Below are 12,283 nucleotides of genomic sequence, written 5' to 3'. Positions count from 1 at the left end.
AAACATAAAATTGTTTCCACCCAAACATATCTTTGTTTGCACCCAAACATATATATCTTTTCACCCAAACATTAATATCTTTGCACCCAAACATATATTTGTTTCCATCCAAACATATCTTTGTTTGCAGACCCAAACATATATTATGTTTGGGACTGTTGCAAACATATATATGTTTGGGACTGTTGCAAACATATATATGTTTGGGACTGTTGCAAACATATATATGTTTGCTGCAAAATATGTTTGGGACATATGTTAGAGAGAGCGTTTTTTTGCGTTTTATTGATGTTTTTCATTATGAATTCGCCCAGAATATGTTGTGCACAGAAAAAAATACACCCCAAAAATTTCGATTAAAAGCTTTATCACCATATTTTTGTTGAAAGTCGATAAAGTATTTCAAACATATTGGGAAAATATTTATCAAACATGAAAATGTTACTAAAAAGCGACCGATAAACGATTTCAAACAAATAATTCATCGAAATTTGTTTAAGTTTTTAACCAATATTTGTTGTTATAATGGTTTTCAACGTTTGTCACATGTTCTCGCTCTCAAGAGCGAGAGAGAATAACATTTTATGACATAGAGAGATTTTCCGCTACAACAATGTGCTGTGCTGTGTTTGTGTGTGTCGTTGTTATGTTTATTAAAAGCATGGGTATGACCGTTTTGCGGCATGGAGGGTATCTATTTATCTACTTGTTGCCACCGCGAATGTTTGTATGTATACTAAAACTTTGGTTTGTTGTTTTTATGATCCTAACAAAAGAAGAGGGAAAGAAAAAAATGTTTTCTTCGCAAGAAGCATTTATTTTTTAACCAACAGTTTGGTGGTAGTTTGGTTTAGTCGTTCGCTGTGACCAGATCGAAAAGTATGGAAATAAATCAGTGTTTATGTGTGAATAATTGTGTTTATACATTTTATGATTGGAACCAAATTTTGCAATAAAATGGAAAAATCGGAAAAAGAAGAATCGAAATATTTTATTGGACGAAGAAGCAACCGCACGGTAATACCATTTTTTATACATATTTAAAATATGATGCACCTATTTATTACATTTTATTCTATTTTATTTCAGCTGATGATTTTTAATTTAACAAAAGAATTTGTTTTATTTCACAACTAACTAGAAGCGTTCAACGAGATTCCTGTATTTTATATTTAAAAGTGTTTTATTTGCTTTCTTCCATTTAAATTTTAGTGTGACGCTAAATTATTACTTTTGTTAAAAATTGTTTCATTCCGTTTTCTTTAATTTATTTCTTGTGTGATTTATAATTGTGTATGTACCTAGCGTCTGTTGTTTTTGCATTTGGCATTCCATACATTTGAATAAAAAAAGCAACCACCACCATTTATAAATGTGTGTTGTGTATGTATCTATCTTTTTGTGGCTTTTGGGTTTGTATCATCAACAAAATAATTGTAAATATGAACATATTTTTATCGATATTTACTTTGATATTTAACAAACCTTATTATATATGTGACAATTTTTTTATCAAATAAAAATTAAAAAATCGATAAACCTGTTTGTTAATATGAAAAATATTTTATCGCTTGAAAAAAATAAAATTCAAAAAATTTCTTAGTTAATATGAGAATTTCTTTATCAAAATAATTTCTAATGAAAACAACAAACTTTTTATCGACGATTGTCAATATGAACATTACTTTTATCGGCAAAAAATCAAATAAAAATTAATCAGATTTCGGAATTTTTTTTATCAAATGGTTACAATTTTTTTGTGTGCACTCGATTTATCCAGTTTTTGCTATATTTGTGTTGTCATTAACTTTATACGCCAACACATTAGTTTTTCATTTGTTAAAAAATCTCAAGTCGTTTACAAGATCACATTGTTTAGTTCAGGTTGCATCATTTTCAGTGACATTCACTGTACGATGCAATTTATAGAAAATTTTTTTCCATAAGTATGGTAGGTAATTTAGAAATAATAAAAAATAATAATTTCAATTAAATTAATTTATCACATAACTTTATTCAGCTTTAACAACTAACAATCACAGTCTTTCCGATTTTATCTAATAAGCGTAAGAGATAAGGGGAGAAGCGAATGAAGTTTTGACGACAGCTGGACCAGCAACAACGGGAGCGGGGAAGGCAGCCTTGACAACGGAGGCAGCAGCATAGGCAGCTGGAGCGGCGTAAGTGAAAGGAGCAGCAGCATAAGCAGACTTAACTACAGGGGCAGCAGCAGCGTAGGTGAAGGGAGCTGAGGCAACGGTTTTGACTACAGGGGCGGCAGCTGGGGCAGCATAGGTGAAAGGAGCGGTAGCGTAGGCAGACTTGACAACGGGGGCAGCAGCGGCATAGGTGAAGGGAGCAGCAACGGCAGCCTTGGCAACGACTGGAGCAGCTACGGCAGCTTTAACAACGGGAGCAGCGGCGACAGCAGCAACCAAAGGTTCACGACGGACAACAGCGTTGAAACCGTTGATGGGGTCGGAGGTGTAGTCAACAATGCGTCTGTAACCATCAGCATCATTCAAAGAGTATTGACCTTGAACGAAACCACCATCACGGGTTTCAACAGCGGTCTTGGAGTCACCAGAGATGGCATCCTTAACATCATAACCGTAAGAGTATTGGGGATGGGGATCGTACTCTTCGAATTTAGCAACAGCGGCCAAGGGAGCACCTGGAAGAACACCGGCGCTGGCAACAGCTACGACAGTAGCGAATAAAGTGATGAACTGGAAAAATAAGAAAATAAGTTAATATCCATTATCCAAGGAAGATTTGGTTGTGTTGTTCGTTTAATTCTTACTTTGAATGCCATTTTGATAAGGTTTAGGTTGGATTGATATGCTCTAAATACCAAAGGTAGATATGAACTGTGTCTTCTGTTAAGCACAACTTGTCTTTCATATTGAACGACACGACCATTTTGCTAAAACAATAGACGCTACCAAATTAATATCGACGAACAAGCTGAATGGAGTTTGGGTGTAAAATCAAGAAAACACGTAAAGCCGATCCGAACGTTTATTGAATATTAAGGTAACTAATCTGTTACTGTTAACCGTTTGATAAGTACGAAGGTCAATGCCCAATTAAGCGCTTGTTTTTGTGAAAAATGTTTAAAGCCTTTTGCATTGCATTTTTGCAATACCACTATCATATGCAAATCAATAGAAAGCTTCTTAGCATGGTTATTGTTGTTTATTAAGATAATTGTGAAACAGCGTTTAATGGCAGTTGGAAAAATCGGAAGTATGTAACAAAAGATTTTAGATACCAATACCTCTTCATAATCAAAAGTGATCAAGACGGCGATTCCACAGAACTAATTCCGAAGATGTATTGAATAAATATGCCTTAGTTAGAATAAGACTAAGAACTTAATATTGTACACGCAGAAAAATATATGTTAGAAATATGTTTAGATCCAAATAAATATATGCTTGGGACTGGTTGTAAACAAATATATGTTTGCAACATTTTGTAACATATCTCAGTTTTATTTGTTTGGGTACCAACATATTTTTTATGTTAGAACATAGTTTTTACGTGTGAAGAGAGGATTTTTGTCGAAGAGCGTAACAACTTATTTCATAATAAAGAGCTATGTGCATGGTAAAATAAAAGAGACAGACGCGAAGACAGGAGGGTAAAAAAGTTTGTTTTTGCTTTGGTGGTGCGCATGCGGTCAAGCACGTGTGTTTCGTTCTTTGTTGTTGTTGTTGCGATTTATTCATCCACAAGCATTTTTTCTGTAACAGTTAACCAACCTAGCAAGCGAGGAGAAAAAGAAAACAATGGTATCAATTTTTTTTCTTCAATTTTCCCAAGGCAGTCGTTGAGTAAAAACGGTAAAGTGAGCTAATAAAACGATGTTTTGTGTTATCTTAAAATAATGGTGATTTTTAGTGAATTAAATTCCCAATACATTTTATAGTTGGAAATTTTATTATTGAATCAAAAAGGTGAATGGAAATATTTTATTGGACAAGGAAGAAATCCCATTTTATATTGGTAATAACATTAATACATTTGTCATATACATGAATATATTAGAAATATAGATGTACCTGTTTATTAAATTATATAGTCATTTGACTTCAGATGCCGATTTCCCGCTGATGATTTCAACTTTCAGGAAAGTGTGTTTTATTTCACAACTTGTATGCCCTTCAATAATAAAAACCACCATTTATAAATGTGTTTACATATTAGAAATAGCCAGTGAGCGCTTGCTGAGAGCAAGTGATCATACATTTCAATGTGTTTCACATTGACATTTACGCTCCCTTGCTCTCAGAAAGCGTCCACTGGTGCATGTGTTTGGTTTTTTTGTGGCTTTTGGGTTTGTATTTGTTTGCACCCAAACATATATTTGTTTGCAGGACCCAAACATATGTTATGTTTGGGACTGCTTGCAAACAAATATATGTTTGCTGCAAAATATGTTTGGGACATATGTTAGAGAGGGCATTTTTTTTCTGTGTGTAGGTAATCGTTTTGATATATGGGCAAAAATTTGTAAAATTGAGTTTCCCATTATAAAAAAAACTTAAAAAAATTTTGATGCCCTCCATCCAGTTAGAGTCTATCCGTATTTTTTCTGAGAGATCGAGTAATAAAAAAATCTTCTCTGTGATGATCGGACAAACTTCAGAAGCAAAATTAAATGGAAGTGATTCTATGTGAAATCATGATTTCACTGGTTCTTTTGCATGAGTGCGAAAGGAGTCGTGAAAGATCCGATCTTTTTCATCGAATTTACATGAGTGCAATTGAAGTCGTGAAAGATCCGATCTTTTTCATCGAATTTTCATGAGTGCAATTGAAGTCGTGAAAGATCCGATCTTTTTCATCGAATTTTCATGAGTGAAATTGAAGTGGTGAAAGATCCGATCTTTGTCATAATATTGTCATGAGTTTAAATAAATTGATAAGTACCCGCACAATAAATTGTCAAATACTCATGTACCCGAATAATTGTGTACTTGCTGAAGTAATTGTTAAAATGAAAATAAAAGTCAGATGAAAATGATCGATAGTGGCAAAATTTATATACTTTAATTAAAAATACAATGTAAATTGATATAATACAAACCTGTCTCGTTTTGTTGATATTAAAAAGAAGTATGAAAAAGACCCGGTCTATAAACCACGAGCTCCACCAGCCGACCAACACCGATGTAGTAAAACATATCGAGCTGCAATTATTGGGTTGGCTCGGCCATGTCAACATGATGGATAAAGATGCCACCGGTATATATTAATACGAGTCATTTGACGTTACGCCTCCCGAGGGAAGAACAAAACTCCAATGGAAATATCAAATTCAATATGATATCACAAAACATGGCATACAAAGTTACAGAAACAAAGTAGAAGATCGGTAAAATAAGTATAAAAGAGACCATAACATGGTAACTATTACAGGATAAGTTTTTCTTTTGAAATAACATAACGGAAATCAAATTTATACTAGATTTCTCAAATGATGAGCTTGGTTCAGAGATCGACACATAATTTATCGAATATTGGAAAAATGGAACCCCAAGTTGAAAGAAATATCTTGCAGCCATCGGAAGAGATAAATATGATATTGCAGATTAATATAATATATAATTTTGAAAATTACATACAAAATAAAGAAAAATAACATCTGGCGATACAAATCATCTGTGCATTGTATTGTAATTAATTTAACAAATTACATAATTGTATTGCAAATTTTATTTCTGATTTGCGAAAATGCGGATCCAAAGCATTGGTGCAAGAAGCTATGACAATGAACCGGTGCAAGAAGCCATGACAATGAACTGGTGCATGAAGCCATGACAATGAACTGGTGCAAGAAGCCATGACAATGAACTGGTGCAAGATGCTATGACAATGAACTGGTGCAAAATGCCATGACAATGAACTGGTGTAAGATGCTATGATGATGAACTGGTGCAAGATGCTATGATGATGAACTGGTGCAAGATGCTATGACAATGAACTGGTGCAAAATGCTATGACAATGAATTGGTGAAAGTGTGTGTCACTTCCTTGTAAATGTCATTGGTTATTCACCTAAATTTTCACCTATGACATGTCACTTGCACCCATGATTCAACTCATGATTTGTCATCGAACATTTTGCTGGATAGTAAATAATAGCGCCTGAACTTTTGAAAGGTCACACACATTCGAGCAAGTTAGAAGATTAAACTGTATGAGGATCTAAGAATTTGCTCAAGGAATATATTTTTAGAAAAAACTAATTTTTATCCGAAGTAAATTAATGCTCAAGCGTACCGGTGTAGGGTATTACTACGGTGACCAATATTTTTGGATGAAAATATAGTACATATACACATGGGAAAGAGTTGCCGGCCAAACAGAGGACGGGAATTTTTTGAAATTCTTTAACAAAAAATTCAACTAAATTTAATGTTTCTACTTTTAAAAAGGGAAAACCCCCATTATTTACCACCAGAGTTCAGATATTTCGGTTGGATTATGTGGGTAAAACCGTAGAACCGTTCTACAGGGCTGTACTAAATATAACTCCAACGGGGACTAAGTAATATGTGTGAGAATTATAGCCACAAACCTTAAAAATAACGAAAATCGCGTGATACCGTTGTACCAAAACGTGGACCTATGTAAACAATTTTTCGTGGAAACGTTTGTTTAGCCTCTGGAAACACAAAACGCACAATTACAGCCAATTCTGTGGTCAAATGGGGCCGATACCTTCAAAAATTCTTTAAGCGTCGACGCATCATTCATCGGTTTGTATGCGGATTATACCAAAACGTGATACCCAAAGTTCTAAGGGCCTACAATTGATTTCACCAATGTGTTATCCACTTACGAGGGTTGCACGAAAATTATCTGGCCTAGGCAACACCACGTGTTGCCAGGCGCCGTTTGAAATTTTTTGGACAGTTTTTAGCCTATACGTACTCAGGACAGTTTGTCATACGACTTTGTGTTGTGTTATTTACAACGACTTGAAAAAATTACTTTACAAACAAAAAAAAAAAAAAATGGAATTTACTTTTGAACATTTTCGTCCGATCATTTTTCACAACTTTCGTCGTGGATAACCAAGGCAATAGTGCATCGATCAAATTAAATCTTTCTTTGTCGATTAAGGGCCATCCTTTGGCACTATGAAAAACTGGTTTAATGAATTTAATCGTGGCCGACACTCGCTACATAACAAAGGTCGGCCGTCCAAAATCCGCCGTTGTGCCAGAAAAAATTAAGCCGTGCGTAAACGGATAATGCGAGATCGCCATGTTATGTACCGTGAGATGGAGGCATCTTTGGGCATTTCTTCCACCATCTAACATTGGATATTGCATGAACACCAGGGCGCAAAAATGGATTTTTCTCGTTATATCCATCAATATTGGACAAGCGCTCAAAAGGCGGCTCTTGTGAATTGGTGCAAAGAAATTGTGAATAAAAACGATCGTTGTGCTTTAAACGACGTTTACTAGATCGTCACAGACGACGAATCTTAGATCTATGCTTAGGAGCCCGAAAAAAGTCAGCAATGTACCGTTTAAGTCTTAGAAAGCGAACCAAATACAACGCAAGTTGTTCATATAAGAAGCACTTCAAACCAAAAGCCCTGACTGGGGATCCAATTACTTTATTTGCTTTCAGCATATCAAGAAAAAAGGCGCGGTCAACGATTTTCGTAGACAGAAGTTGCTGTAAAAGCGTTAAACATGGCCTTGGGTGTGTCTAAATCGGAGTAGAAAAAGGGATTCAACAATTGGTTTGAACGCAAGAAAAAGCGTATAAATCATGCTGGAGACAACTTAAGAAAACAATAAAACTATTCTCGATGGCGTTTTTATTGTTAGGCCAGATAGTTATCGTTCAGCCCTCGTAATAGTCTTTTTAAATTGGGAAGTCAAATTTCAATTGCCAATTTAAAACCCTTTTTTGCGAAACTCCATTTTTGAGATTTGTAACTCTTTCAATAAATCAGCGATATATATTTCGTATATAGATAATGAACTGACAGAGTAAGATATAAAAATAATGACCAATAAAACTAAAGAACGGCAGTAGGACTTTTGATTCCAGACTGGAAACCTTATAATTGAAGCTCTGGCATACGCGATCTGAAGATGCAGCCGCTTCCTCAGTTGCTTTTAACATCCTTATAGTGATTTTAATAGATTTTCCCCCGCAAAGTTCAATAACCGTCGTTGGTCTGAACTTAAGAATTTAAGTGTTTTATCAGATTTCCCCCGAGAAATTCAAGAAACGTCGTTGGTCTGAACTTATGAATATAATTGATTTTGATAGATTTTGCCGCGAAGTTCAAGAGCCGTCGTTGGCCTGCACTTAAGAAGAAAGTGTACGACAACCTGGTTCGAGAGCCGTCGTGTGCCAGAACATAAGGAAAGTGATCGAAATCCCGTTCAAGAGCCGTCGTGGGCCAGAACATACAAATTAATTGAACGAATCTTGTTCAAGAGCCGTCGTGGGGCAGAACATAAGGAAAAGTGACCGATATCTCGTTTCAGAGCCGTCGTGGGCCAGAACATAAGAAAAGTGATCGAAATCTCGTTCGAGAGCCGTCGTGGGCCAGAACATAAGGAAAAACGATCGATACCTGGTTCGAGATCCGTCATGGGCCAGAACATAAGAAAAGAGTGCGTTATCTTCGTCAAGAGCCGTCCTGGGCATTGACGCCAGTCTTTACCGAGGGAGCTGACACCAGGACCGTCGTGGGTCTGGTGAATCGCCGACTACAACACCGACATAAGCCGCATAGCCGACGTTATACCCACCGCCACAGCAGCGAAGCAGCCCACATTCAATACGATCCAGCCGTACCTTGCCCAGCGCAATTGGATAAGTAGTTTAAGATAGCTTAGCACATTGAGCTGTTCGATAAAGTGTAACCTCAGAATTTGTAACCAAAACTCTTTTTTCACTCTCAGTCACTTCAATAGAAATTTTCTGTGACGAACCCTACCCCCGTGAGTCTACCCCAGCAACCGGAGGAAACTTGTCGTTACATGACATATAAACTCGCCCACTTATTAATTACCTTCAGAAATAATAATAACCACGAATAATTCCAATTAAATTAATTCATCACATAACTTTATTCAGCTTTAACAACTAATAATCACAGGCATTCCGAGTTTATCTAATAAGCGTAAGAGATAAGTGGAGATGCGAAAGAAGTTTTTACAACAGCTGGGCCAGAAACAACGGGAGCGGGAACAGCAGCTTTAACGACGGGGGCAGCGGCGTAGGCAGCTGGGGCGGCATAACTGAAAGGAGCAGCAGCATAAGCAGCCTTAACTACTGGGGCAGCAGCGGCATAGGTGAAGGGAGCTGGGGCAAATGTTTTGACTACAGGGGCGGCAGCATAGGCAGCTGGGCCAGCATAGGTGAAAGGAGCGGTAGCGTAGGCAGCCTTGACAACGGGGGCAGCAGCGGCATAGGTGAAGGGAGCAGCAACGGCAGCCTTGACAACTGGAGCGGGGGCAGCAACGACGGGAGCAGCTACGGCAGCCTTTACAACGGGGGCAGCGGCAACAGCAGCTACCAAAGGTTCACGGCGAACAACAGCGTTGAAACCGTTGATGGGGTCGGAGGTGTAGTCAACAATGCGTCTGTAACCATCAGCATCATTCAAAGAGTATTGACCTTGAACGAAACCACCATCACGGGTTTCAACAGCGGTCTTGGAATCACCGGTGATGGCATCCTTAACATCATAACCGTAAGAGTATTGGGGATGAGGATCGTATTCTTCGACTTTAGCAACAGCGGCCAAGGGAGCAGCTGGTAGAACACCGGCGCTGGCAACAGCTACGAGAGCAGCGAACAAAGTGATGAACTAGAAAAATTGGTCAACAAGTTAATGCCCATTATTCAAGGAATATTGTTAGATTTATATCCATGTTGTTTTGTTCTGTTAATGCTTACCTTGAATGCCATTTTTGAAGTTGGGTTGTTATGATCTAAATACCAAAGGTAGATATGAACTGTATCTTCAGTTAAGCACTACTTGTCTTTTATATGGAAAGACACAAAAAGTTACCCAAAATCAATAGACACAACCAAATTAAAATAGACGAACAAGCTGTGATAAAGTTTTGTTGTAAATGCAAGAAAACACTGAAGAGCCGAACGTTTATTGAATATTAAGATACCAAATCAGTTACCATTAACTGAACGGTATTATATGGCTAATCATTTGATGAACACGAAGGTCAATGTCAAAATAAGCGTTTGTTTTAGTAAGCTGTGTGTGGGAAATTATTGCGGTTGGTTGCATATTTGCATTCTTTCCATTCTATGAAAGTCAATAGTAAACATGGGCTTTCATGGCTTAGAATGTTTAGTACTCCCAATATTTGACTTGATTTCATCATACAATTTATTATCATGGAATCAAATAAAGGAAGTTTTTGAATTACTTTTGTGAAAGATGTGAACGCAAATGTATTTATGTTATGACAGGGTGTTCAACTAAATATATGATTGTGCAATTCAAGGCTAATCGAAAATCTGGGAGATACCGTTATATGGGGGATATACTAAAACATGGACCTATGTCCATAATTTTTGGAATACAATTTTTTGTTTGTCACTGGGAACGCAAATGTGACTGAAAACGTCATTATATTTGGGTCTATACCAAATATCGAACTTGACCTGCCTGCAAACAAAAGACGCATCTTACCAAAATTTCTATATCCATTTTTGTGAATGCTGCAGTGATAACAACAGACGGACGGACAGACATAGATCGACACAGAATTTTATCCTGATCAAAGCCGGCTGCATACTATTTTTGTAACATTTTTTATATACTGGGGGAAGTACCGGAAGTTGTGGACCGGTGTTGCCCATATTCGAACTGAAACTAAATTTGGACAAAATATGACGAAGCTCAAATTTTGGACCAAATCGGTTGATCAGTTCGAGAGTTATCTCCAGCCACTACATATGCCTAGGGTTTTTAACACATTTCGGGCTGTTTTCTCAAGAAGTAATGATTTGCCCTGAAAAAAACTTTTACCGTCGTAAAGGATGCAGCGAATGCAAGTTGGTTCAACAAAAATCAAAGTGATTATGGGGCAGGCCTTAAAGTGAACTTATCCGAAATTTTGTGTGGGAAGTACCCGAATGAGTGGACAAATATTGTCCCTATTCAAACCTGCTCTATATCTGGTAGATATGTGAGGATGTGTAAAATATGGACCAAATCGGTCAATACCTTCATAATTTGTTTAAAACATTTTTTTCTAAAAATGTTTTAAAACATTTTTGAATTTTTGTGGGCGAGGTACTTGAAGAAGGCCAAATGTTGGACCGAATCGACATATCCGTTCGAGAGTTATCTTGCGCTCCAATCACTACGCACGGTGTCATAGGGGCATTTTGCAACTTTCAGGCTATTTTCTTGGGAAGTAAGGACTTGCCCCTGATGAAACTTGTACCGTCATATGGAGGGCAGTGAATACAAGTTTTTACAACAAAAATCAAAGCGATTCGAGATAAGGTTCTAATCTGAACTTTTCCGAAGTTTTGTGTGGGACATACCTGAAGGAATGAACCGATTGAGTTCATATTGGAAGCTCATCTAAGTCTGGTAGAAATTTCACGACGTACAAAGCATGGTCCAAATCGGTTGCTGCCATCAAGAGTTATGGTGCACACAAATTTTCCGAACATTTTCGAACTATTGTGTGGGAGGTACCAGAAGGAGTGGACCGATGTAACCCATCTCCGAACTTAAACTAAGTTTGGACAAAATATTACAAAAGCCAAATTTTGGACCGAATCGGTTGATTTATCGTTCGCTCCAGCCAGACGTACGGACATGGCTAAATCAACTCCAAATTGTCTGAAACGGATTTCGTCCAAACATACTTGTGGTCTAAAATAGGGCTGCTCAAAGGGCGCACTTCTGCTGTCGGTGTGTGTCAATTTGCTCACTCACACAATTGAAAAAGAGAGCTTTTGTTTTTGAAATGAAAGTTTTCAATACACACATTTTTATACCCTCAGCCTTTAGGCTAAAGAGGGTATTTACACTTTGATACGACCAAAAATGTGCCTCATCGAAATAATGGTTTTAGACCCCAAGTATGTTTGTACGATATCCGTTTCAGACAATTTTGAGTAGATCTAGCATTGTCCGTCCGTCTGTCTGTCTGGCAGGCTGGTGCGCACGATAACTCTCGAACGGATCAATCGATTCGGTTCAAATTTTGGGTATCGAAATATTTTGTCCAGATTCGATTTAAGT

The 12,283-nt window shown here is 37.2% G+C and overlaps 2 protein-coding genes across 2 annotated transcripts; both read right to left on the bottom strand.

Annotated features, from left to right (window-relative positions):
- Positions 1-2,057: 2,057 nt before the first annotated feature.
- Positions 2,058-2,815, bottom strand: LOC141389826 (uncharacterized). The gene is made up of 2 exons (XM_073961986.1): positions 2,804-2,815; positions 2,058-2,735 (listed from the first exon to the last, which is right to left on the bottom strand). The coding sequence occupies exons 1-2, from the start codon at positions 2,813-2,815 to the stop codon at positions 2,058-2,060; spliced, it is 690 nt and encodes a 229-aa protein (XP_073818087.1).
- Positions 2,816-9,142: 6,327 nt separating this feature from the next.
- Positions 9,143-9,963, bottom strand: LOC141389821 (uncharacterized). Its single transcript, XM_073961971.1, has 3 exons — positions 9,952-9,963; positions 9,209-9,862; positions 9,143-9,163 (listed from the first exon to the last, which is right to left on the bottom strand). The coding sequence occupies exons 1-3, from the start codon at positions 9,961-9,963 to the stop codon at positions 9,143-9,145; spliced, it is 687 nt and encodes a 228-aa protein (XP_073818072.1).
- Positions 9,964-12,283: the final 2,320 nt, after the last annotated feature.

Source organism: Musca autumnalis, unplaced genomic scaffold (assembly GCF_047663935.1).
Source record: "Musca autumnalis isolate F117 unplaced genomic scaffold, ASM4766393v1 scaffold_1, whole genome shotgun sequence".
Classification (NCBI taxonomy): Eukaryota; Metazoa; Arthropoda; class Insecta; order Diptera; family Muscidae; genus Musca; species Musca autumnalis.
The sequence above is the reverse complement of the archived record's forward strand: the minus strand, read 5'-3'. Positions and strand labels throughout refer to the sequence as shown.